Source organism: Genypterus blacodes, unplaced genomic scaffold (genome assembly GCF_046128005.1).
Source record: "Genypterus blacodes isolate CSIRO-AG114 ecotype Tasmania unplaced genomic scaffold, CSIRO-AGI_Gbla_v1 ptg000106l_1, whole genome shotgun sequence".
NCBI lineage: Eukaryota > Metazoa > Chordata > Actinopteri > Ophidiiformes > Ophidiidae > Genypterus > Genypterus blacodes.
The window spans coordinates 660,010-687,262 of record NW_027466910.1 but is presented as its reverse complement, the minus strand read 5'-3'; the positions used below and the strand labels follow the sequence as shown (position 1 = coordinate 687,262).

Genomic DNA, 27,253 nt, shown 5'->3' with positions numbered 1-27,253 from the left:
TAACTGCCAATTAGTTCAGATTTTACCTTGAATAAACTTCCCATCTCTCTTATTTTGTAAGATCCGGGGTAATTTGAGGTAGCGGGGGTAATTTGGTGTGTTTGTTGTGTGTTTGTTGTGTGTTTGTGAGTCCAAACTTTCACCACTTCCAGTCGTTTGCAGTGAAAGTTCCAAACTAGTTTCTGGCCTCAGCAAATGAATGTTTAGGCCGGATTAACCGCAGCGTTTTACGAGTGCGATTAACATCAGAGTGGTAAACCTCAGCATCAGAGTTCTGTTGACAAAACGACAATTGCCTCCCGCAATTTCATTTAAAAAAGCTAATTATAGCTCATGTAGTTAGAAGGTTTACTGACTGAGGCGTCAGGGAGAAGGAGAAGGAGAAATAGAAAGAGCCGAGTCAGCTGCATCTCCCTCTCTGTGTGGACGTGAAGGAGAAGGTTCAGCTCTTTACTTTACAATCTTTCATTTCTATTATATCAAAGTGACAATGGTTGATTTTTCAAACGCTGCTCAAGGACGCCTGTCTCTCTGCAGGCACGACCGACATCGGCATGGAGCAGTGAGGGGTTTAGTAGTCGCAGCACAATAGAAGTCATTTAAAGATAGAGACCTTTGAGACGAACTGAGGTGTTCCGAGTTCAACAATGCTCACTTCCCACTTCAACTTTCTCTCCATGGTACAACAGTCGTATCTGTCCTTTACTTGGTTCACAAGCCCCTTCTGACTCTACAGATTAAGTGTGAGTCATGCTGGGTGGTCACACTGCTTCATAAACCCAACATCAACACAGCCAGAACCCTGTGAGCCTTCCTGGCCATCGTCCTAGGGGGTGCCGCACACCCAGAGTTCAACTATAACAGCCACCTTCACTTCAGCACAGAGACCACTGAGAGTTTATAAACTTTAGTGTCGTGACTCACACAACATTGCTGCCAAGGAAGCAATTACACGTTTTAACCACACGTATGTTTTGTAGAATTGCCAGTACATCATTTTAAGTAGACGTGATGTCGAGTTAGCGGCGGGGTTAAGTTTTGCAAATTGCTACTTTGAGGCATTCCTCTTCCTCCATGCGAGTCACGTCCCGGCGTCACGGGGCGATAAAGGCCCGGGCATAAAAATGATGGAGCTCCCCGTCGACGTCACGCACGTGATACGATCAAGACCGCAAAACACGTCAACACACACGGATGAAGACGGGAGACAGATGACTGTTAGAATCGGAAAATTCAAGTAAGCTAACATTTAACCAGATTCTGCTTTTCTCCAAAAATCAGCCGACCTCCTTTCACCCTCCTCTTCCTCCCTCCTCCCCCTTTGGCCCTCTGCGATTCCAAACCTGCTTTGCTTTAATTAGCCTCTAAATCACAGAAGGCGTTAAATGGCTCTGTGGTAACTGGATGCACAAAAAAGAGAGACCGGGGGGGAAGATTTAAGGCGGTATAACCTGTATCTATGGCGACAGACCCACAGCGATTAAAAATGCAGTATTTACACTTGTAGACCCGGCGGGCCTTGTTGACAGCGTCGATGCTTCTTAATGTAGCAAAACAATCAAAGAGGCCGACGCCGCGGCTGTAGCTGCCCCGTAACCTCCTACCAAACAAACTCCTCATAAAAGAAGAAATGAGAAAGGATCCATTTAAAATGAACTAATAATGACGACGGGGAGCAGCAGCGGAGCCACAAGGTAATTATGTCTTCGCCATCGATTGACAGAATTCAGCTGAGGCTCGGCGGCCGCATCCTGAATAATTTACTCTAATGTGAAATCACTACGGCGAGTAAACGCAGTGTGACCCCGCGGATGGGAACGCTTCAAATCGACGTCCTGGGCTGAGAATGCCACGCTGTAAAATAAGGGATCAAGCGAGAGTCCCGGCTGCCACGCCCGCCTGATCTAACACGTATCCACGGCAACCTTCGGGATGCAGTTTTTCGCGCACTCTTGGAATGAAACAGGCATACACCAGGATGGAACACACGCTGGTGATTCATGCTCGCTGATGATGAAACATGCCCGCCCTGGAGGAGGAGGGGGGACAGGGGGGCGGGGGCCGGGGAGGGGAGGGGGGACAATCTATTATAGTAATTGGTATGGACCTGTTGGCACCATGCGCCGGGGTCTCTGCCTGTAATAACTGTAACAGATAATCATCACGGCGAGCTGCCTGAGGGGGTGGCCATCTGCCGGGGAGGCGGCGAGGCGGCTGAGTGTTGGAGTTTGGGGGGAAAAAGCCGCCGTCCTTCCATTAGCGGAAAAGGCTTCAAAACATATTTCACGGCAGATAAGTGAACCAGGGCTCGGCTCTGAAGTGGACGCCGGCTGACAGCCTGCGTGGGAGTCGCACGTTTGGAACGCTTCTCTTTCCACGGACCTTCGTGTAAAGATCCACATGAAGGAGAATCTCCTACACAGAGCTGTATTTTCAAATTCAAAGTTTACGGCGAGCCCTCTGTCGTTACCGTCTCCAGGCTCCTGAAATAGAACAGCTGACTGCCACTGAGTGAATTATGACGCCCTGATATCATTAAACAGGAAATGGCGCCGCACCACCTGGGACGCTTCCTCTCTGCCTGCATCCAAAGCTTGTCCAGGTCTGATTCGCACCAGACGGAGCGGGACAGATGGCGGTAAACACATCAGGCCGCAGTCCCAAAGACACACACACACACCACACACACACACACACCCCCCGCCACTCCTTTTTATTTAGGCAGGGTCACCTCTGCGTAGCACCGGCCAATCAGAAGTGATTTAGCCTTCTGGCGTCTTACAGCTGCCTTCAAAGTGTCTAACACTCAGGCCAAGACGTGCCAGGAAGTGGATGCTGTTATCGATTTTGTGTGAGAGGTTTGGTGTTTTGGTGTGTAACATTATATCTGGAGTGTGTAGAGAAGCATGAATACACAGATTAGATACCTCAGCTGCTCCGGTTTGAAACTTTAAGGCTGTTAATCTCACATTTATTCCATATTTCATGCAGATATTGGATATGGATCTGCACTGTATAGTCTCACAGAAAGATCTACTACAGTTTTTGGGAGCATTTTGGCGCATAAAGTGAGGAGGAACGCGTGAAAGAGCAGCGAGGCTCCCAGACGCGGCTGCAGGAGCGGAGGAGCGACTTCAGTCTGCTGCAGGATGTCACTTTGGTGCCTTACTAAAAATAATGGAAGGTCACATCAAAAAGGACTGAAACAAAAGACTGCAATCATCTGATCAGGAACAACAACTGGCAGCTCGCCCAAAGTGGACACACGCACACACCCTCACACACTCAGAGGGTGTGTGTGAGGCCTGAGACAGGAGACGTAAACGTCCTGACACCAAACGAGGCAGAGTTGTTTGTGCTCACCTTTTTTCCTGTTGAAGGCGCGGTTCATAGTGGAAGCTTGCGTGCTGGAGCCTCCTGAGTGAAGTATTCATACGCCAAGATTCCACCTGGAAAAGCAGCGGGAGAAGAAGAAGTTAAAAATGGCTTTAACCTACAAAAAGGTCCTGAAACAACAAACAAAGTCTCTCTCTCTCTCTCTCACTCTCTCCCTCTCTCTCTCTCATGGTGGGGCAGTGTTGAGAAAGAGCCAAGCTGTCAGAGTGTAAAGCCAATGAAAATCCCCCCCGTCCATCTGTGCCACCTTTGTTTACCACCGGGCAGCGCCGTGTTTGCCGGCTTTTCCTGTTTTGACGCCCAACACTCATTATTTCTAAAGACAACCAACATGGTCATGGTGCTGTCATGGCCGTCTCTTCAGAGCCTCACAGACTCTGAGTCATGGAGGCTTAACTGCTCACTCAGCAGCCTGCTGCACTGTGGGCGTGTCTAGCCAGACGTACAGGTGGGTAAACTCACTGCCAATCAAAGCCAAAGCTCAGGACCTATGGGTTTGTTTTGTTGGATGCATTTCCATAGCGACCAGCAGTTACACACACACTCTATACTTAATGATCTAGAATAACAACAAAAGCACAGTGGGTCCACACACACACACACACACACACACACACACACACACACACACACACACACACACACACACACACACACACACACACACACACACACACACACACACACACACACACACACACACACACACACACACACACACACACACACACACACACACACACACACCCCTCAGCCTCACAATCCATTTTCAGCAATATTACTGTTTATGAAAAGAAGAAGACTTAGAGAATGAATGTAATGTTCCCATCTCTGACATTAATAGAATCATCTCTGAGCTATTGCAGTTCTGAGTGCTTGGAAAGACTAAATGCTGCTTCCTGCTTCTGTATGAACCGGATAAAACCTGCTACAACATTAGAAACCATGACAACTGTATTAGCTTCTTCAGTGTAAATTATACTTGATAATAATATAAACATGATGTACGACGATGGAACAATCAGTTTCTCAAACGTAATTTAATGACTTTGTTCGCTACAGCAAAACAATACTTGAGTCATGAAAACTGTGAGAGACGTAATGAAGAGATTCTTGAACTTAATTCCCTTGTTCTTGTTGTAATTGTGGAGTTAAATCAAAAGTAGGGCGACTGAATAATAAAGCATTCATATCAAACGCGGCATTGGGAGGTGATGATGGGGTGGACTGCAATTATTTGGCAGGTTTTGCTAGAAGCTTCTGTAACGACGAGGCCATTTCTTCCCTCCGGCTACCGCTGATGAGAAGCTAGGAGCGCTAGAACGCAATAAAACGCGTAATGAAGATCCGCGCGTAAACGGGGAGGTGCGAGGTTTGCAAATACGCGTGTGCGGGGGTATATACCGCCGCTGTGCACACTGAGGGCGTATTCTATAGCAGAGCCAGGCCCTCGTGAGGCCCGGGAGGGAACAGAGACAGAACAGGCTTCAGGGTGTGGACTGGGACATTCCTCAGCATGCCAAACAGAATTACTCTGCTGGAGAAGAAGAAGAAGAAGAAGACGACGACGACAGCGATGTTTACAATCCAGCACACGAGGAGGGCTTGCCCGGTTACCTCATTAAGACCTCAGCGTAGTATTTTCAGAGGAACGCAGCATTCGATTTACCGATTTGCACCCATAGAGCGCTCGGCTTGACTGAGGGATTACTTTCAAATCTCCTTATGATATGAGACCCAGCAGAGGAATAAATGAACGACCGAGGCCGAGGAGAATGAATAAAGGAGAGAAGAGTGGATTCAAAGAAATGTACTTTAGTATCAGTACATATTTATTTTATAAGGTTCAGCAACAAATAAGTTACTAAACTATGATCTGGAATATAATCTCTCTACCCAACAGGTTTTATTATATCGTCTTTAGAGAGAGAGGGAGAGAGAGAGAGAGAGAGAGATCTTTGTGTGCGTTTTGTGTTCATTCCTCCATGACTGTGATGTTGCACATTGTGACTGACAGTTGCAGTTTTAATAGCTTCCTGTCTGGTGATTCACCCCCCCGTGCCCCCACAACCACCATCCCCCCCCCACCCCCCCGGGAGGACTGCCGACCCCAAGACAGAGAGAGAGACAGAGACAGAGACAGAGAGAGAGAGACAGAGAGAGAGAGAGATGTAACATTGAGGTGCAGACTTCCTCAGGCTCCCATCAATGTTTACCACCACCAACATAGGTATTCCTTACTAGGAAAGTGTGTGTGTGTCTTACATTATGTTGAGTTCACATTCAGGTTGAGGAAACACCACATGCACACATAAAGTAGGTTGAATTGCAACAATGACGCCACTAAATACAACAACAACAGCAATCCAAGCCAGACTAATCTGACTCAAAGAACCAGCGGATGGAATGTAAAGGAATAAACCCAACTCTAAAGGTCAAATCAGTCTCCCCCATAATCCAGCATGAAGAATGAATGGTGGAAAGTATGAGCAAGCAGCACAAAAGCACAGAGAGATGAGATGCGCAGTGAGAAGCTTGTCCAGTGACTCAAAGTTCTGGAATTCAGCTTCGGGAGAGAAACTTTCGAGAAACCCAGCGACCTACTTTGACCCTGTGAAGTCGTCTCTCAACCCGCACAGATCAATCCACAAATGAAGAGGAATTCAAATGCCCGCGAGAGAGAGGGGGGGGGAGAGGGAGAGAGAGAGAGAGGGAGAAGACGAGAATCTAAAGTCTAGCAAAGAAATTAAAGGTTCTGTCTGTGAGAGCTTCTCAGCCAGCGACTAATCTGACCCATATGCAGTCAGAAGGCAGCGAGCTTTGAACAAGCGCTGCACTCCCGACATAATGCCTTAGAAACCAAAATCAACAAAGATCCTTTGTTTTCTTCTCTTTGCTCGCAGTCGGGCTCTGGAATCTGCCTTTTAAAGCAGCACATCAGACATCGCAACTGCAATCTGTTTACGAATTCCTCGGCGGAATCGTCGGCGGTGCCTGACCCAAGACTAACTCTCACTCCTCCTTATCCAAATGCAGCCCCCCATCCCAGACCCCTGACACAGATTATCAAAGGAAAAGCAGCACTGGCCTTTTTGCAGAAAGAAGGGAAGAAAAAAAGAGAGATCTACGAGGAGAAACATGCAAAACAACAGCAGAGCTCAGATAAAAGCTACTTACTCGCCTTCAAACCCGGGCTGGAGTAGAAGAAAGGAAGTTCCAGCAGAGCTTAATAGTTTTCAGCTGTGGGCCAGATGGTGATACACTGAGGGCTGCAGTCAGGAGAAATGATGGGGTTTGCAAACTCGACAAGAAGCTTTTTGCCTCGACACATGATACCTGACATTCAAACCAAACTTCCTCCACCCACAGTTTTGTGCTACAGGATTCCTCTTGAGTTTGTGCGTGTGGGGGAAAAGAGGACAGGACGGTTTGCGTGGATGCACAGCAGCATACCAGAGAGCAGCTATAAAAGCCTGCGGGCCGCAATCTGACCCTTTTCACACACTAAGTGACGCACACTGGCAACTGCCTCTGGTCAACTTCCTGGCTGACTTTCATCAAATACGCGTTGAAAACATTCTGAAATAAACGTCACAACAATGCCACACACAGAGGCCCAACAGCTTTGCCTGTCAGAATTCTGTGGCCTTCTAATAACCCTGTCAGAACCTGTTCTTCACTCCGCTGCGGGAACATTTGAAGGTTCAGGATTGTGTGTTTTGGCAGGCGAGATAAAACGTCTGTTTTTATCACCTGGCTGTAGATGAACAGCCTGCCACAGCCTCGGCGGTCGGGGGTGAACAGAGAAGCACAACGCCGGAACTGACAAACATCTGAATGTGACGGCCAATTTCTCCGCTCGTTGGCGGCGAGTCGCACAGCCGCAGAGCAGTTTTTATATCTCCTGATCCGAGCCGGGGCCGACCTGGCTTCCCTCTGGGGTCTAATTAAGTGAGGCAGTGGTACGTCTACACTCCGCCGCCTTCACAGCCTCCTGCCGGTCAAAGGACAAAAACTGGAGGGAGCGGACGCGACGCCTTCTCAGAGGCAATTTGAGCGGACTGCGGTAACGTGGCATTTTTGGCAAAACGGGAAGACTCGGGAGAGGGAGGAATTTGGAGGAATGTAAAAGGAAAAGAGCACAATCAAAGGCGAGGAAAACTTGGAACTCAAATGTACTTTCCCATGAGAACTTCTACGTGCCAATCTTGGAGATGATTGAGCCAAATTATATTGAAGTTCACGTCTACGTTAGTTTGTCCTTCAGCAACTTCTTTGAGCTCGTCCCTGTTTGTGTGTGAACATGTGCCAGCCATGTTACAAAGTTCCCATGGTGCGATGGAAAACACATCCTTGCATTTTTTAAATCTTTGGTCATGCATTTGGCTGGAACAGGGCCTTGGGTGGTACTGTGTTTTTACTGGCGAGGCGTCCGCTCGTTTCTCTGAGGCCGTTTAAAACCAGCGAGGGCCTCCAGATTTAGGGGTTTGCTTTTCGCACTTTTATTTTTCCAGGGGGGGGTTTCTCTCTCTCCGCTTTGCCCTGTATCATTTGGTGTTTGTGCTGGTGTATGAACAGCTGTGGAGGGGAAGGAGAAGTGGCTGAAACCAGACATTTTCCAAGGAAGCGGGGGCCCTGCTCGCACCAGGAGAAGGAGTTTAGTGAAAAATGAAACAGACAAAAGCAGGAGAAGAAAGTGGAATGTTGCTTGTACGGCCACGAAATCATATTGACGGAAGCGTCTAATGGAGGACTGAGTCAATGAATGATTTGATAATTGAAGGTTCAAACCTCGGTTACTGCTTGTGAGACCTATTCGCAGAGAATTTGTACGTGAGACATCTGAATGAAAAGCTATTTTATTTTTGCATTTGAAGCCTTTGTGAGTTTTGAATAGCAGCCAGTTCCTCCAAGGTTGTTATCACAGCACAGTTAGGACGAATGAAAGCGATAATCCTGTTTGCTACAACGGCACCTCTGCATCGGGACAAGCAAAAAGCTGCAATTAAAGAGTTTACAGCCGACCTTTCCTCCGTTTCAGCTGTGGAGGTGAACCGAGCTGGAGGTTAATGAGTTTAAATGTCGTGCAAGTTTGCCAAAATCAAATCAAAATGTCAAGGTTATTCTGAAGGCCAAGGCTAATGGTGTGAAGTTTAGAGTTAACGTGCCGATTGTGACCCACTTTACTTCCTGACCTTTAGTTTGTCAGACCAACTTTCAAGAACTTCAGGAAGCAAAACATGATTGTGGCAGCAAAGTCTGCATGTTAAATCCAGATATGAGCAACGTGTATGACTAACAGCCAATCACATCCAATACAAAGAGAGGAGAGGGGATTTCGTCAATAACTTTGGAACTGGCTGTTAGTTAGGATCTATTCCGCATCGCCTCCAGTTAAGATGCTGAAACAGTAACAAACATTCAGCATGAGCATAAATTAGACCAACCTAGCACACAACGTCCAACTTGTGACCTTCAGATTTGTATACTTAAGAGAGAACGCAACAAATCCCAGCAGAGTCTGAGACGGAGACGGACAGCAGGAGATCATTAAAACAAACTCCTCTGCAAATAAAAAGCCTTAAAATAAAAAAAGACATAACTGAACTAATGTCTGTCACGATCGCCTTTCACAGTGAGAAGAAGAAGAAGAAGAAACGGCTGAATCCTCAAAAATACTTCTGACATTCCGGACTACGAATCAGAAATAGCCGCACAGCTACAAAGAGCATGTTGGTCACGAACAAACAAGCACATGGACTCAGAACGCAGAATCATGGAGCTACTTTTCTGCTCCAGCAACACAAATAAACCCTTCTATAATAGCAATTCTATAATGCAACAACAGCAGCTACGTCTGACATTCTGACCACTTTGACAGTATGGATGCCTGGTGTTGACTTCCCAGAAAAGTTGTTCCCGTTTACATTACATTACATTACGATCATTTGGCAGACGCTTTTATCCAAAGCGACTTACATTACATTACCACCCTTCGCAGAGGGGGGAGCAATTGAGGGTTCGGTACCTTGCTCAGGGGCACCTCGGCAGGGGCTCGAACCGGCTACCCTCCGGTTCCCAAGCGGAAGCACTACCCACTGAGCCACTGCCTCCCTGTGTTTAGTGGAATCGCTGGTTTTCCACCGCCGCCGCCGCCCAATCTATTTCTCCTTTGATGTTGAGGGTTTGAGCACAGCGTATCTGTTTACCAATTAATTAGAGGCAGGCAGAAGAAGGGAGGGTGCTGTGCTGCATCTGCTCATCCAATATCTCTCAGTACGGACGTGAAGGTTCCAGGAAATGTGGAGATTTGAATAAATAATGCGGTTATTGAAAAATGAAGGCCAGCAATTTATGGAAAATCTACATTACTGGTTGTGAAGTGAAGCTGAATGTTTCAAAGGTGTGAAGTTCCTCTTTGGCGGGACTGAGGGACTTGGAAGAAGCCGGAGCCAAGATTGTGTAAATTGGAAAACAAACGCTGTCAAAGCGGGCGCTGTATCAAATGATGCATCAGGGCGTGGACGCGGCGTGGAGCCTCTCCTCCCCACGGCCATGAGGACAGAATGACGGAGCCAGTAGGACAGTTCGTTTAATTGAATATGTATCAGCTCAGCCAATGAATTTAAGGCAAAGAGGGAAACGTTTAATAAGACACAGAGAACCGGAGTCCAGACCTGCACACAGTCCTGCTATTTCATTAAAGCTGCTCCACTCCTCTTAACCTTTTTATTCATCTCCAGTCATGCGTGTGAGCAGGGATTTGGTGGATGTCAGGGATTGTGACAGTTTAACTTATTAACTCTGTAACCCGCTGCTACACACACACACACACACACACACAGAGTAGTGTGTGTTCACAGTTTCTCTCTGCCGATTGAAAGAAACTAGAATTAGCTGTTGCGGCGTTGTGATGCTACGAGCCAATATGATGACATTAACTCATTTGTTCAGCTTTTTCTTTCTCTTTCCTCTCCATAGGTCACGTGTGGGCCGCTTCCTGCTGATTCTAGAACAGCGGGAAGATAATTAAGAGAGACAAACCTCGCCGTGTCAGGAGGTAGAAGGTGAAAGCCGCAGGGCGATGGAGTTCACGCGGCGCCGCACGGAGAAAAGGTCACGCTGTGCCTGACAAACTGAGCTGAGACAATACCTGCTTTCTAATTCAGTTATCTAAAGTCAAGCAGCCAGATGTTTGACTTTACAATTCATTACAAAATCGTTTCCAGACTGTGACGGCAGCGCCGCTTTGCATCGTCTCACTTTCATTTAGGGCTCCATGCTGCGAGCCTTCTGGGCAAAAACACACACATTCTCCTTGACTGCAGCACTACTGCGCACACTGAGTGAAACACGCTTAAAGCTCCGCCTCCACACCTCATGAAATGGAGAGATGTAATCAATCATGAAGCTCGTTTCCAGCCCTTAAAACCCCTGCAGTATCCCAGTTGCTGAGCACAGATACACTAGAATACAAACTCCTGCTCCAAATCTGCTTACTGTAGCGTTCAGCTCTAACTTTGGACATACTTCAGCAGTGGGCGGGCTTCACTTGGCATTTGTGGTAAAAACAGGAAGAAAACAAAAACATGATGTTGCAGAAAGGAGAAACTTCACTCTGGCGTTTTTTCCTTCTGGGGAATCGTGCCCACCGGAAAGACTGCAGGCTTCCAGCTCCGCCTCCTTTCATCTCTCACACAAGTCAACACAACACAAAAGGTGGAGGTTCAAGGCCTCAGCAGTTTGTGCTTGCTGACTGAGTGAATGTGTTTGCGTGAGGCTATAGAGGCAGAAATGTGTTGTCACAACCTTCACCGCCGCATGAAATAAAGAACAGGATTAGCATAGAGGAATATGATTCATATAGAGCGGAGAAGCCGTCGCATCGTTCCAGGCCACAGGGAAGCAAAAGCACCGAGTCGGTCTGATTCTCAAACCGCTGCAAAACAACAACCACTGTCAACGTCACTACTCATTTATTTATGCTTTATCAAATCTTTATTGTATTTCAAAACTGAAACTTTATCCTTTGACACGCGCAGTGTTAATAATAGATTTGATTTCTGCAGAAGTTAAATAGAGAAATATTTCAAGGGACGAGGAAGGAATCCAGAAGTCAGCGAGAGGCTTCAAAAGTCAAAGATCGAACTAATCTTAACTGACATACTTCAGCAAGAAGCCAAACAAACTACTTGGTACAATAAAAAACAGCCCAGGACAGACAGCTGAAGATGAGGTCAGATGTCTTCAGAGAGCACGGTGGTCTACTCACGTGGTCTAAGGTGGAACGTCGACTCTGAAGACACAAATCCAACCTAATGAAGCCCAAGACGTCCATCCATCCATCCATCTATCCTCCTCTATTTATCCAGGTCAGGGCTGGATCCATAGATTCCAATGCAGAGGAGCAGAGGAGGTTTTACTCCAAGCTCCTTGCCCTGGTCCCTATGGGTCCCTATTGGTCCCTATGGGTGAGCCATGAGACCCTGCTTAGGAAGCTCATTTCAACCGCTTGTATCCATCTCATTCTTTTGATCACAACCCAGAGCTCGTGACTATGACACTGTCGACACTGTCATGCACTAAAATGACTCTTGTGAAGCTCAAAGTATCAAAGAAAAGCTGCTTATTCTCTGTGGCAACATATTCAAAAAGATTTAAATATTACATTAGCTCATAATCATCATAACTTTGGTGTGCCTGTCAATCACAGGTACAGTGTTGCACCTTAGTACTAATCTTTAATCACACAGCCACAGAGGCTTTGGAGAATGCTAAAGATCATCGCTCCAGTTTCCCTCAGTGATCTACGTATGATACACAACCTCCAAAGGTCAAGCTTTGCCCCGTGACAGCAGAGCTTTAATATCTCATCTCCATACGATGGAACATTGGCAACGATGAATCATCCCTTCATGTTCTGTCAAAATCAGACGGCAGTGACTGACATGTTGACAGGACGTCAGGCAGGATGAACACAACAGGTACAGCTTGAGTCACACACACACTTTAATCTTAAGCCTGCTATATTCAGACCCCACTTACCAATAAGATGCACAATACAAAGTGCTTAAACACAGACGGACGTTTCTAGAAAACCCGGCGTGCTTTTTAAAATCCCTTTAAACCAAAGCTGAAGTGGGAAGGAGAACTATTTTGGGAAACTGCATTAGAAACTCCAGTCTTGCTTCACTTCTGCAGCGAGTCATTAAAAAAGTGGGACACACGGCTCCGTTCTGTTATGACCGAAATTTCAAGCAATAAAAATACCAGAAGGTATTACTGAGCAGCAGTAAAAATGATGCTGCGTGAAACAAGAGTGTTTTTCTTTCCAATATGGGAAACAATTAACTTTGAATATTGCCTTACAAACCTCCAGATAAGGTTAATGAACGGTACCAACGGCCTATAAACCAGGGAACTGCAATGATTACCAATGCAAATTCGAATTTTAAAGGGATATTTGTGAAAGAACAGGACGGCTCGCCATGTAACATCCTGTGCAGATCTGGTCATCACCGTTAGAGGGCGACAAATTCACGATTGACCGCTGGCGTGACAGTGTCGCTTCGATGGTTCTTCACCACTTTACAAAACACTTTAAAACAATCCGATGGCTATTTCCCAGACTTCAGCAAGACGACGTACAACCTCAATTTCCAATATAACATCACGATGTCATCAGCAGGAGCAGAAACTACAGACGCCGCTTCAAGATTGATTGGCGGCAAAGCGACACAAGCGAGTTTAACTGAAGCCAAAAAGAAGAAAAAATTGATTTCTCTGGGAAATAACAAGTGAGTTTCCAGATATTACATTTTCAAAGATAGCGGAGCTTTGGTTGATCCTTCAGATGGTTTCCCTGATGGGATCACGAGCCGTAAACATATCATCAGAATCACATATGAGAGATGAGAGTTTCTGCTCTGGCTCAGACAACTTTTACCCTCTGGGCTGTCGAGAAATGAAATGTTGTTAGATTTACTTACTTGTTTTCGAGAGAGCAGCCAATATAACTGGCTGTTCCTAGAATTAGGTATCGAAATAGCCTATTTGTGTTTGATACTGAATCTACCAAACGCCTCTATCCTGTTACATTCTTCACTTTCCCAGGTAGAGAAGTTTGAAACCGTACAAGAACAATACAGAAGAGGCATGAAGGTAACGTTTAGCTTTTTTTGTTATCCTTCTGCATTATATTGTGTTCTATAACAGAGAAGCTTTGATTGGTCTTTTGCTTTTGTGACAAAACAAGAGAGAACCAAAACTGCACTCTTTCTGAATTCATCTTCTTTTGTTTGAGGCTTGCTGAGAAGATAAACTGCCAAAAAGGAAACGCTGGGAAATGAGAAACTGTTTCATTTCACAGGCAGATCAGTTCTCTCTCTGCTCACAACCTCCAACTCCTACCCTCCACACACACACACACACACACACACACACACACACACACACACACACACACACACACACACACACACACACACACACACACACACACACACACACACACACACACACACACACACACACGAGAGAGTGTCATATTTTTAAAGAAGTCATCCTTCTCCAACTTCTCTCACGGTGGGAGTTTTACATTTTACAAACGGTTGTGATGGAGATGTCTGGATCCCGACTGTGAGATCCCGCAGAGAGGAAACGGCTGACCGGGCGCAGTGAGCGAGAGAGAGGGAGGACGTGACAGCTTCCACCAGAACATCTGTATCAAACCTCACAGATCTGTCACGGGCCGTCAGGGTGAATGTGAGGCCGAGCCGGCTCACCGCTCCCTCTCCGCTTCGTCCTTCACTCCCTCTGGAAACAAACTTGATCGGGGACTCTTCGCTTTGCACCTTCTTCTTCTCTTTTTTCCGAGTGCAATGATGAAATAAAAATCCCCTGAATAAATTGGGCGGTGCTGATTATGGATTTTGAGTGCGTGCCAGTAAGTTATGGGACTGGGACGACAGCGGGGCTCGTTTCAGACACCAATTTGATTAAAATGATTGATCGTGTTGGCGATTGCTTTATTCACAAAGCCATTCACGCTGCACCCAAAACAAAAACGGCTTTTAATTCAAATACGGCTGTAACAGAATGCCTACAAGTTTTAGTGGGAAACATTCATTTTTCTTCATTATTCAGAACGTTGTGCTGTAATTTCTGACAAATGTATTCAAAATGTCCTTCTATTGCAGCATAAAACTCAAAACTGCTCAGGCAACAACCCTGGATCAAGTGTTAGAGATGAGGACACAGAATGGGACTTATGCGAGCGTGTAAAGGTTCACAGGTCCACACGTGTGTACATGATGTGTGCTGATCATACGGCCTCTAATGTAACTCCCCCACACGTCCTATGAATAAAACAACAGCTTTGGGGCTAAAGTGTGGCATTCAGGCTGAACGTGAGGGATAGGAGCCATCACAGCAGCAGGTCTAATGTGATTTGTGTGTGAAGAATCCTTATCCAAGCTGACAAAAAGTTTGTTTCAGCCGTTATCTCTCTGGCTAAGCAGCTTATCTGCTGCCCCGAGCAACTCTATGGTCTCTATTTAAGTTCACTCCTGCTGCACAAAGTTATCAAGATCGACCCAACATGCAAAAGAGAAGCTGGGAACAATACGAATCCTTGTTTGTTTTCATGGCACCGTCGTTCCCTAAATGTCAGTGTTGGTTTGTTTCCAGTCAGAGGAGGTTGAACCGCCTTGACACAAACAGGTACATCCCACACACACAGCAATTAAACAAAGTCCGGCGCTTCAAACGGCGTAATGAGAAGTCTGGCCGGTTATATCGGAGACGGAAACCATGACAACGGGAGCGCCGACACGTGGAGGAGAAGCCCCGTGCTGCCCTGGCTGATTAGATCTTTAAAAACTAAATGAGGTTTCTAGACGTAAACAGGGCCGAGTCTGCGGGAAATAAATAAATAATTCAATAAAAGTTGCGTGATAGCAGCTACCCATTAATGTTGCGGCGATTGCCTCAGAATTGCAGACGCGTTTCACAGGAGGAGAGAAACGCTGCTTTGGCACAGATGAAACACTCCACGCAAATCTGGAGTAGGGTTTCAACAGAGCGCTTATTGCCCCAAAATCGACTCCAATTATTGACTCCTAATCTGCGCCCCTGTGGCTGCACGATAAGCCGCCGCCCTCCTCCTCCTCCTCCTGCTGCTTCAGCCTAATAGCCGTCCGCACACACTCGGCCTTATTTTACTGCAGCCAACTTTTTCTACGAGTGTTAAACACCTCTGGGATGTCGAGCTACTTTTGTCTACTTTTCTATTGAAGTGTGTGAAAAGCACGATCAGGCCCCTCTTTACTCAGTCACAGACTGATGTGTTCCTGTGGATCATTCTCTGCTAACATCACAGGCCTCCTGACACCTTGTGTGATGGCTCAGCTCCTGTTGTGTCACGTTAGTTGCAGATGTTGAAAAATCACGAGTATAAGTTCGGGACTGAGCCTCTGAACGGAGCGGGGAAGCAGGAGGAAGTGAGACGAAGCTTAAATCTGTTGGGTGAAGCTAGTGAGGCTCATAATTGCGACAAAAATTGATTTAATTGATGGGTTGATGGATTCAACGGCGCAATCAATGAAGCTACCATCCGATACCTCAAGACAAACCTGTGATGTCTGCTGGTCAAACAAACTCGAGCCTCTGATCTGGAAGGCTAATTTATACGCACATTCACAGGATGCCATACTAATGTCACTACAGCCTTAGATAGATGACATCAGCCAGCACAGCAAATGGACCCGGACGGGAACATACACACACCAATAATCTCAGACTTGTGAGCCAATAAAACGTCACATGCGTCATTAGCCGTGTTTGTGTTCCAAACAAACTAAAACCAACCAGAAATCCCCTGAACGCAGATACACACTGCTTCCAAGGGGCTAATGACAGTGCCACAGACGGGCGTGGGAGAGTGTGTAAGACACACACATATGAGCTCTAACTGCTCTCTGTGTTGTTGATGTTCACTCATCTAAAAGGCTGAAGGTTCATTTGTGCTGGGGGCAGGAAGACGGCAACAACATGTCAGGAGCCAGCCAGCGCTGCACTGCTGCGCTTTGTAATAATCAAATTTATTAAAATCTATACCGTTGTTTATACGTCGGGGGAGATCAATTTGTTAATTCCATTCCGTGTAGGAAAATTGAATTGCAGGGCGAAATATAAATAATCTGATGTGTTTCACTGGAGGCTGGGCAAGATAAATTATTATGTCATTCTGTGTGCTGGAGCCATTAAAGTGATTCAGGAGAAAAATCACTATCATGTCCACGTCTAAGACGAGGAGGGGGAGGAAGAGGAGGAGGAGGAGGAGGAGGAAGAGGATGACCGAGCAATTATTTCTCGTCAATCCTGAACAATTATTTTTCCTAGAGTTTCTCCTCCAGACTAAACAGCACGCATGGTAAACTGGAATGTGTGTCTTTGGTTTGTCAGATAATCTGAGCGACCAGAGAGCTGTTTATCCAATCAGATTACTGCATTCAGATCTGCTACAAACCTTCTGTTAGTGCCCAACACCAGAAAGTATCTGAGCAGTTCCACCTGCAGCTCAGTGTTACACATGAAAACGTAGAAACAGTCAATGTTTGTTTATAACGACGAAAATCTCTACTAATGGAAAACAAGTACAAACTGCGCCTCAATACTAGCCAAATAAAAAGCATTCTGGAGGTGTCAGATAAGAGACCAGAGGGGTTGTGTGTCTGTGTGTGTGTGTGTGTGTGTGTGTGTATGGGGGGGGGGCCATACGGACAGACCCAGACTGGCCATGGCCCAGGTCTCCTACCTGAGGGTCTGAGCTCGGGCCGCAGCAGGCAGATGTCAGGTGTGACACTCGCCTCTGCTGCACCACTACAACACTGCAGATACCACGTCGCTCTGCAGGCTCCTGAACGCCTCATCCTTCATGCTATATTTGTGCTCCCCACAGCAGGAAATGATGACAGATTATGCAGCACATCAACAGAAGCTCTGGCAACTCTTCCTTTCCTTTTTTTCTAAGCTTAAATGACGACACCTTTACAGTGGACGGTCTGGACACCATAACTGTAATGGGCTGAGTTACTTAATGTGATATTTATGCATATACATTAGCTCTGGCTGCTGCACTAATACTTAATAGCTTTACGACGGTCTGAGTGGAGTCACGCGTCATAAATACGCCAAAGTCGTTACGATCTATTACACAAAGTTCTGTTCTTTAAATGAGGGAAAATGTGATTTAGGAATTTAAATGAAAAGTAAACTGAGTACAGTGAGTTAACTGTACATACACACCTGATACACACTTGATACCATAACGCTTACCAACACAACACAACACACACTGTTACACAAGCACCGTCACAATGAGCCTGGTCCATTATCATCTGTTAGTCCATTACAATGAGACGCAATCAATTATTTTCCAAATGCCAAAAGCAAAGATGACTCCTGACTCCACACACACGTGCAAAGCTTCAGTCCCTTCCTGCTCTATAACATAACAAGCAATGAAAACCTAACACACCACACATAAGTGATAATGAGAATAATACTATTATCATAAGCAGTTGGTATTTATGAGTTTTCATTTCTTTCACAGAGAGAAAGACACACACACCCAAAGATCAACTACTCATTATTAATAATAGAAATAACCAGTAGAATAATGAAGCTCAACACACACACACACACACACCCACACCCACACACACACTTGAGGATTCAGTGCTTGTGGTGCAGACTAACATCAGCTGTAATGCCCAACCTGACCCAGTTTAAAGCACTAATTGATTTTCCGTGTTGACTTCAGTCAAGCAAGGTTCAACTTTGATTCCACACGTACAAAGTGCAATTAATCAGATCCCCCCCCCCCCCCAGCCCCCTCTTCTGTGAGCGCAGAGAGACGCATGGCTGGCAAGGAAATGCAGCAGAGGCCATTCATACTGTATATAAGTACGCCTCACAGATTTGGAATTAATATACAGAAGCTCTTCTACTTCCACCTCTGCTGAGCTTCGGTTGGCAGGACTAAAAGGATTTGGCGTGAAAACAACGTGGCGCCTACAGACAAAGGTTCAAAGGCTCAGAAGTAGAGAGAATCATCCAGTGAAATTAAATTAAAAGAATTGAAAACAGACATTTGTGCATCTAACAGGATCGTGAATAAGAAGGTAAAAGCCTTTGTAGCTGTGTTTACACTCTCTGCGTACTCGGCCGGACATGAAGGAGTCCAGCACATCTGCACTCAGATGATTATTACCAGAGGATTTAATCAGATACTAAAAAGAGGAGGAAGTCAGAGAGCATCCCTGCTGATGCACGACTCCAAACTGAGCCTCTTTACATTGACGTGTGCAAAATGAAGGTCTAGTTTCTGAGACAGATGAGAGGAATAATGATACATTGATTGATTCACAGGGCATCTTCAAAGCACCTGGAATGGAAAATGATGTAATCTAGCAGATTTTCAGAAATCATATCTAACAAACAACTAGCAGGTTCGCAGTGATGTCACCAGAACGGCAAAGGTCTTGTTTCCTTTTTCTTCCCTCTTCACACGTACGACTACAAATTACTTATCAAGTCTCGACTCGAGGGAAAATTAAGTTGCTAAATTAAAATAGCTGCTTTTGAAGGCCACAGACATTTTACTGAGCAGGTTTGTTGTTCATCTATCGGCTCGTTGCTCACAAAGCGTGAAATCTATTGTAGGAGAAATTACCTTTTCCGTCTCTTGACCTTTGGTAATCAACAGCAGTGATTCAACGACGCTCAACTTCAACTTTGATCCCATCAGACTGCAGTCAGTCTCTAGATCGCGTTGATTGCCTTTAATCAACGCTCTCTGCAGCGCGGCTCACAGAAGGACTTGGCCACAGTGAAGATGGCAGACTGTGGCTCTTGTGTGTGATACAAAGCAGCATGAAGTGAACTGTGCCGAGTGGATTCTGCAGAGCGTATGCCAACTTTCCCCAAGTTCAATGCACGTATGGGCCGGGGGCCAGGAGAGCGTGCCAAGGGGCTATCCTTCCCTGTCCGTGCGCTCTGTGGCTGTGACAGGAAATGGCGTTCAGAGTAACTAAACAAGCGAGACACATCTTCCGACCTCTTCCAGTGCCTCTTGATTTAGCGGCTCCTCGCAGAAGTCTGTATTCTTAAATTCTTGAACAAAGCGTGAAGTCCATAAGGGACAGACAGGAAGCACTTACTGACAAACTCAAAACGGGTTTTTCCTGTCTTAAACTACGCACCCACTTGACAACAAGTGGTTATCTCTTACCTATACACCGTATCAAGCAGGCCCAGGCCACGGACAGATTACAGGATGGCAGCGTGAACTGATTTCTCTCCGCCTTTCTCTTATCTTAATTCCCAGTGTGTAGTATTTATCACACAGCTGATAACCTTGCCAAAGCCTGTAAAGAACAGAAGTCCTTCAGTGAAGTGCAGCGAGAAGAAAAAATACTCAGTCTTTTCACGGTATAAAAGCTTAGACGTCATGGATCTCCGACAGGTGGAAGAGATGGACTACCTATAAACATGCTTATTAGGAATCTGTCAATCTATGCCTCAAACCTTCTTTGAGATTTATGCTTAAATGAACCCTGACCCTGGTTATTCCGGACACTGGTCTACACATTAGACCGTTCGAACATGCAGAGAGAGATTTTCAGTCCGACAGACATTGGTATACTTTTATAACAAAGAAATTCCAATGGATGTCGAGGGCAGAAACTGTGAAGGCCATAGAAACCTCATTCCCTCTGTCAGATTTAGCAACATTGCACAAAAATATGCCACCTTTTGCAGGTTTTACACGACACTGTACCGCCCATTCATGTCCACACACAGGGTGAAGGTATTTAAAGCTCACGGTTGCATTCTGTGCTGTGAATGCTGCGGCAGCCGAGTCATTTAGTGAGAGATGAACCTGCTAGGATACATAAAGAGATGCATAATGGAGGCATGCTTCCACTGGGATTCTGCTCAGTGAGGCTCTACTGTAGAAAATAAGTCGGCGGTTTCAGGTCACCACACTCCACCGCCTGCCAGTTTAGTATCTCAGACACTCAATGAGCTCCAGATTTACCAGCTCAGGGCTCCTGAACACAACGATAAAAGAGAGAAAGCTCTTTCAGAGGTAAATCCCTTCACCCAAATCTGAAGATTTTCATTAATATTTCACAGATTAAAATCGTTTCTGATAAAGGAATTTAGCAACTCGTTAAATTAGTAAGACCCATCAGATGCAACTCACGCTGTTGTGACTGTGCAACAAGCTCCATGATGTCATTGTGTCAAAAGAGATATATAATATAAATACTTCATGATCCATATGGTGACTTTGCATTACATTTGTGTGGGATGCTGCCATCTTGAATTGAGCAATATGGATTGTAATCAGAGCAACATAAATGTTTCACTCTATTACCACAAACGACCATCTGTGTCACAGAACAAGAAGAGAGGCCTGAGGTGCTTCTTCATGAAAAGACGGCACTTCACTCGTCAAGCTTTGACCCTGGCACAATTCTTGCACGACTTTGAAACATTTTCTAAAGAGCGGAGGAGGTCGGCCGCCTCTGCGAGATCCATTCATCAACTCTACCATCAGAAAATGCAGTGAAGAAAGACAAAACATGTAGCATCAGGTGAAGGAGACGATGAAGAGCTCGTCTTTCTACTTCTCTGTTTCTTCTGAAGAGTCTTGCTCATTCTGCCTGCCGGGCTACAAGAGAGAAGAATCCCCGAAATGAGAAGAGCATCTGATTTATTCATAGGATGGAAGGGGGAAAGCCTGGGCTGAGCTTGTTGACGAGGTGGCGGCGGCAGCGGTGGGGTGGACGGGCACACAGGTGGGGGGGGGGGGGAGGTGATTAGCATCCATCACTGTCTGTTCTGCTCAGACACAAAGAGGATGGTGACAGATGAAGGAGACACAATCAGGGGCAAAACAGCCAAGAGTGAAGCCCGGGAGGAGAGGAACAGAGGGACGGGGGGGGGACAGGTCCCATCAAAGAAATGACAGAAGAGTCAGGACGGCAGCTTATTCAAGGGCGAGACAAGGGCGAGGGACAGGTACGGACGAGCCTCCAGGTGCTGAGGGAGGACAGAGGGTACCTGAGTATACGTGTGTGTGTGTGTATGTGTGTGTGTGAGAGAGAGACAGAGAGAGTATATGCAATGGGAAAAGATTTATCGTCTGCTTCCTCATTTCAATTGATAACATTTCCATTTATCAGACACTTTTATCCATGAGGTTTCCATACAACTGAAGCAAAGATGTAGTCCAGAGAAAACAACAAGAGTAACGTATAAGATTGTATTCCGTATGCATCACCCAAATTCTACACTTATGTACCAGTGTTCATCTTCTGACACCAAACAATGAAGAAGATGATGATGAGTGCCCCTGACACACAGGTGAAGCTCTTTGTGTACCTTTGCTGTCACTTAACAGGCCTATTTGTGTTAGCAATTGTATTCTAAATTAGGTTTACCTCTATATGGAACTATTCCCCCTCTATAACACCAGAGCCAAGTGTCAACCTCATAATTTATCATCAAGTCGTCCCTCTTCCTCTTCCCTCTACTTATTAATGCGACAGGCCTAATTTATTGAGTCCAGGCGGACTCGGGTGTGGAGACGGACTGCAGCGGGGAAAGGCCATTACTTCAGTCTGGGTAAAATTCCGTACGAAATTCGGCTTGTTTTGCTTCCCCGGTGGAATCGTTTCAGTCAGTTTGGTGGAGGGCCAGAGCGATTCCATCCTGACAGCCTCAGAGGAGTCGCCCCCGCAGGTCTGCAGCTCAGCTTCCACTGCCGTTACTGCTGCAATTACACACTGGATTTTCTCACTGGCCTTGTTTTAGAGACGATTGAGCAGAACTCCAACCTACAATCAAACAAGCCAAACTGGCGCGCTGGATAAAAGGAAAAATATGGCAAAGACAGCTAAGGGTGAAGAAAAAACAATTTAGAATGTTGTATATTTTTAGCTTCAAAAATCAAGAAGTTTTCAAACAAACCAGCCCCCAACTCAGGTTTCCGCGATGTAGCGCAGTGATCTGAGCTAAAATGTCGACTATAAACTGCAGTTGGTCACCATCAACCTGATCCAGCCAGACGAGCATATTCATAAATGCAAATCAAAACTAAAATATTCATTTTATTGAGGTTAGCCTCTCTGTGAGGAGACGATAACACGGCTGGACAGCAATTTAACAAAGACTGCCAAGTATTTGTCACCATCATAAAGCATGTTTACGTTTGTCGCCAGCCCGGAGCACAAACAACGGCGACAGAGCGCTGAAAGGCCGCCTGTATCTGCACAAGAAGGTGCCATTGTAATGAGCCCAGATAAATCTAATTAGGTTTAATGTGAATGAACTTTATGGAGGAAGCTTCCGGGCTGACAGTATAGAAGAAGATGAAGGATGGACATGAAGAAGGATAAGTATGTACTCCAGACTACAGCCTTGGCAAAACATCTCAAACTCGTAAATTGCTGTTTCACGCCTGGTGCGATGAGATACGCGGTCGGCCCAAAGACAAGGGACTGAAAAATCAGCTTCCCGAGTGAAGTGCAAAACAATAACAGTAAAACACATGACGACTGCCAATTCATTACCGAGGCGGAGGATAATGCAGTCACGTTGTCCCAAGTGGATAAAAAATGCCGTCTACAGCACCGAGGGCCGGCCCCTGGAATTAATGGTCGTCATCAACAAATAAAAAAGCTATTAAAAACGATCCGCTTTCACTCACAAGCCAACGACTTCTTGAATTAACTGGGGGAACGGCGTGGGACCGTTATTTCTATGGAAGTGTTGGGAGGCGGAGCTGTGCTTCATCACGGCTCAACCCGAGCGGAACACACAACCCCAAACTGTGTCTGTGTGCGTCTCTGTCTGGCTCATAAATGCTGCTCCTCCGTTCCTACAGCGATGAAGAGAGTCGGCGAGAGGAAGATGAAATTCAGATATGAGATGCTTTTATTTTGTCTACTTTGCACCATGTGGCTTAGCGGTGCGACCTCTGATCCAGAGATTGGGGCGAAATTGGTACATTGGTCAACTCAGCGCAGCCTTTTGCTACTTGGGCCTGAATTTGTCTGAAAATGGCTCAATTAGTGAGACTGGCTGTGCAATTAACTTCCACACATAATTGGTCTGGAGCCAATTTGAAGTTGAAACCCATTAGTGTGTCTTTGTGTGAGCGGTGACAAACAGGACACGGCAGGGCGTCTGCCATTGTCGAGAGGAAGCGAATACACACATACACAGGTGATGGATAGAGACGGAACTGAGGAAGCTTCAACTTTATGCAAATAGAAAAAACGAGCCTGAAGTCTGATCTTCACCCACTTCACTCTTATCTCAACATCAGTAGCATTAACGACTCTGACCAGAGGGTGAGAGAGCGGCAGCACAGGGCCGCAGCTCTGCACACACACACACACACACACACACACACACACACACACACACACACACACACACACACACACACACACACACACACACACACACACACACACACACACACACACACACACACACACACACACACACACACACACACACACACACTCCAATAAAACACTGCGCCACTGCTGCCCACGCTTAGGTCTGTGCACAGTGATGGAATGATCCGACTGTATTTCATGACTGAGCGGATGGCTTAATTGTATAATCCAGCTCCTATAGGTAAAGCCAGAGTCGGATAAGCTGCCGCAGCACTTTGTCGAGGCACAGGAGTGAAAACACAACCTCCTTGGTGCAGCTAATGAGCCTTGATTTAATATTTTAGGAAGAAACTGCTTCACTGTGGATGAATTCAGGCCCTAATTTAACTTGCAACTGCCCGAGAAAAGGTGCACGCATTCCTCACAAAAGCAAGCTGCATTCAGCTGCAGACTGATTCACAGCATTTGCAAACCACTTCACACTGCAGGAAGTCATTTTGTTTAATGGAAACATGGTAAAAAAAGGCTTAAGGGGTTTTACCAATTGACTTGCACAGTAAATTAAAGATGATTGCCTGTGAATGATGTGGAGCACTGGCTGTCACCAAAAGGACATTCAAGCAAGGATGAGGAATCTCAGCGCTGCAAACCGATCTGGGATGCAGGCTGCACGTTTCCACCGCAGTTGCCTTCCCCATCAAATCTGTGCGGTCGGCGAGCTAATTGTGACGAGCTGCTCCTCATCCCATTAGCCCGGCGCTTAAGAAAGCAGAAGCACATTCATTAGGAAAGCACACAGCATGGGGGCTTCCATTAATCAAAAACGTATACCCTTGGCCAACCTTGTTTAAAACTACAACAAGCGATCCTCACTCTCATTAATCGGCGACCCAACGCTCTGCCACACGAGTCACATCTCTCCATTTAGACACAACGCTTACATCAACATTCCTTACACGCCGCTGAGGTAAGACGGGGAGTCGAGAGAGGTGGCGACGCATCTTACATTAAACTCAGTGTTTTGACTAACCTCAATAAATCAGAGTAAAGTTATGCCGCGGTTAAAGAAACGAGGGTCTCCCGCTCTTTTCTACTCATCGTTCTTATCTGCTCACGATTCTCAGTAATTGACTTCCCTTGTCTCGGCTGTGATTTACTTACGAGATCAATCCGACGTATCCGGGAGACGCAGAGACACATTTCTTCTACATGTCAACGGGCAACATCTGGGAATGAAAGCAGCAGAGCACGCTGAGTGATATGAAGGTTGAGGTTGTTGCGTTCAAGATAACAAGACTCTCTCATGTCGCTTTCCATTTCTCTCAGGTGACAGGACATTACCATCCCAACTATCTGACAAACCTGTGTACTCTGCTGGTCCTGAAGTGGGCTACACAATGACCAAAGGGTTAGATTAAAAGCTCTCCAACAGCATCAACACAAACTGGACAGTAAAGGCCTCACAAAGACACTGGATTGGACTGAAGTTGGATAAAATGACATGTTATGATTTAGGATTATCCAACAAAGCTCCATTCCCTTCCAAACCCATATGGCCGCATACGCAAACCGTTGGCTTGTGCAGACACTTTCGAGGAGCTTCATTGACTCGCCCACTCTCAAAGTGTCTCATGAGAGTTTCCAAACTGCAGGATAGGCCGGCCAAAAATTCACGACATGGCAAAAATCCATTCATTTTGGGCAATTAATCATGATCTGTGGTTCTTCTTAAATGCAGACAAAAACAGCCAACCAAGCAAAATTTGATCACTTGGTCAGTATGATTGATGGAAATATACTCAGTTCAAATTTTCATGAGGTGCCTCAGAATTATGCAACTATAATGCAATATATGGTAAGCAACCATGGAAGCAATCACCTTAGAAACCATTTAAGCAACGGCATAGGCAACCACAAACAATCACGTAAGCAACCACGTAAGCAACGTTTGTTTTCACACACAGTAGAGATGGTGTCTACCTTGGTGACAGTGAGGTCTTTGTGGATGCAGTTTGCCACCCAGTAGCTGGACTCTGATCTGGACTGTGATCTGGACTCTGTGATCTGAGCACATTAGCACTGCCACACAGACGGGAGCTTCATATTGATTTTATGTCTCAGAAATAAAGAAATCCATCCTGTGTCTTTTGAGAACAAACTCTGCCCCACAACATCAGGCCATTAAAAACACGCTCGAATATCAGAAAAACAGAACTTTTCCACAGACCGGCCGCCGTCAGATGTCAGTCAGGTCAGGCTGAGGCATGAGTTGTGGACGGTCGTTCTGAAGGGGGCGACCTCAAGCCGTATTTTACAGGAAGTCATTCCTGTTCCATTCTGGTCTGTAGTAATGTGGCATCCAAGGAGCAGGGCCAATAAGACAGAGCATTTATCACGCTGAGAGGTTTCATTAGGGCCTGTGCTCGGTTCTGTACACTTATTTGGCAGATTTATTTACCCTGGACTCATTTGGCATTTTAAGGGAACAGGTCCAACTGCTGTAAACTGTCTGTCTGGACAAGCAAATGTCTATAGTACATGCCCTTTTAATTTTGCCTTTGGTTGAAGACATATTTTATAAAGTAACAGCTTCTGCTATTGGCTACATCAAAGTTTACAGCCTTCTTCTTTTGTTAACAGACAGACAGTGGTTTCAATCCAAAACAACCAACCGAGTTCTACAGTCCTGTCACCAAAAAGTCTGAAATTATTCATTCAGAGCAAGCTTCAGATGAACTAGAGGAGCGTTGCCTGTAGTTTGGCAGAGCCAGCGGGGTTGTAAGTTAGTGGCACTTTGCCCACTTTCAAGGGTGTTGGCGTTCCTGACGAGGCGCTCCGACCTCAGCGGTCCAGCTGAGGCAGGCTTGGACACTTTGGTCTGAAGCAGCCCAACGTTTCAGATTTATGACATCTTGTTTCTTGTGGGAAATATGCGGCTCGCTGGATGCTGACGTGTGCAGTGACATGTGAGGTCACTGTGGGCCAGAATGTGTTTTGTTAGTTTGGAGTTCAATGTACAACAGTTGTCCTTGTAACCCAGCACAGACTTGTGTATTGTTATACGCTGCATTTTGTGAAACAGATCTGTAAATAAAACATGATTCTGAATTCATTTGTGCAGCTAAGAGAGGACAGATTTACAGCGACTGCAGAAATGATTACGCTACTATGTGGGCCTATTATAATGACTTATAAAGAAAGGGGAACAAGAGTGTGACTTTCCAAAGAAAATATACCTTTTAAATGCCTGGACCGTTAACATTTGTGCCACGCCATTCTTGGAAACAGGTGACTCTCCCACAATGCCACTTTAAAATAACAAAGAAGCTCTATTAGTGCGGGAACAGAGGCGTCATTCAGCAGAAACAATGGCC

The 27,253-nt window shown here is 45.9% G+C and overlaps 1 protein-coding gene across 5 annotated transcripts in view; it reads right to left on the bottom strand.

Moving 5' to 3' along the window:
• gulp1a (GULP PTB domain containing engulfment adaptor 1a) overlaps positions 1-27,253 on the bottom strand; it is a 45,310-nt gene that overhangs the window by 13,427 nt on the left and 4,630 nt on the right. For 4 of the 5 annotated variants that reach the window (XM_076160580.1, XM_076160584.1, XM_076160583.1 and 1 more), the window contains exon 2: positions 3,364-3,449. In XM_076160580.1, the coding sequence (XP_076016695.1) occupies positions 3,364-3,391 (28 nt within the window). In that variant the 5' untranslated portion in view covers positions 3,392-3,449. Of the gene's footprint in view, positions 1-3,363; positions 3,450-6,573; positions 6,593-27,253 lie in introns of those variants that run through there. The other variant, XM_076160582.1, reaches the window with a different exon arrangement.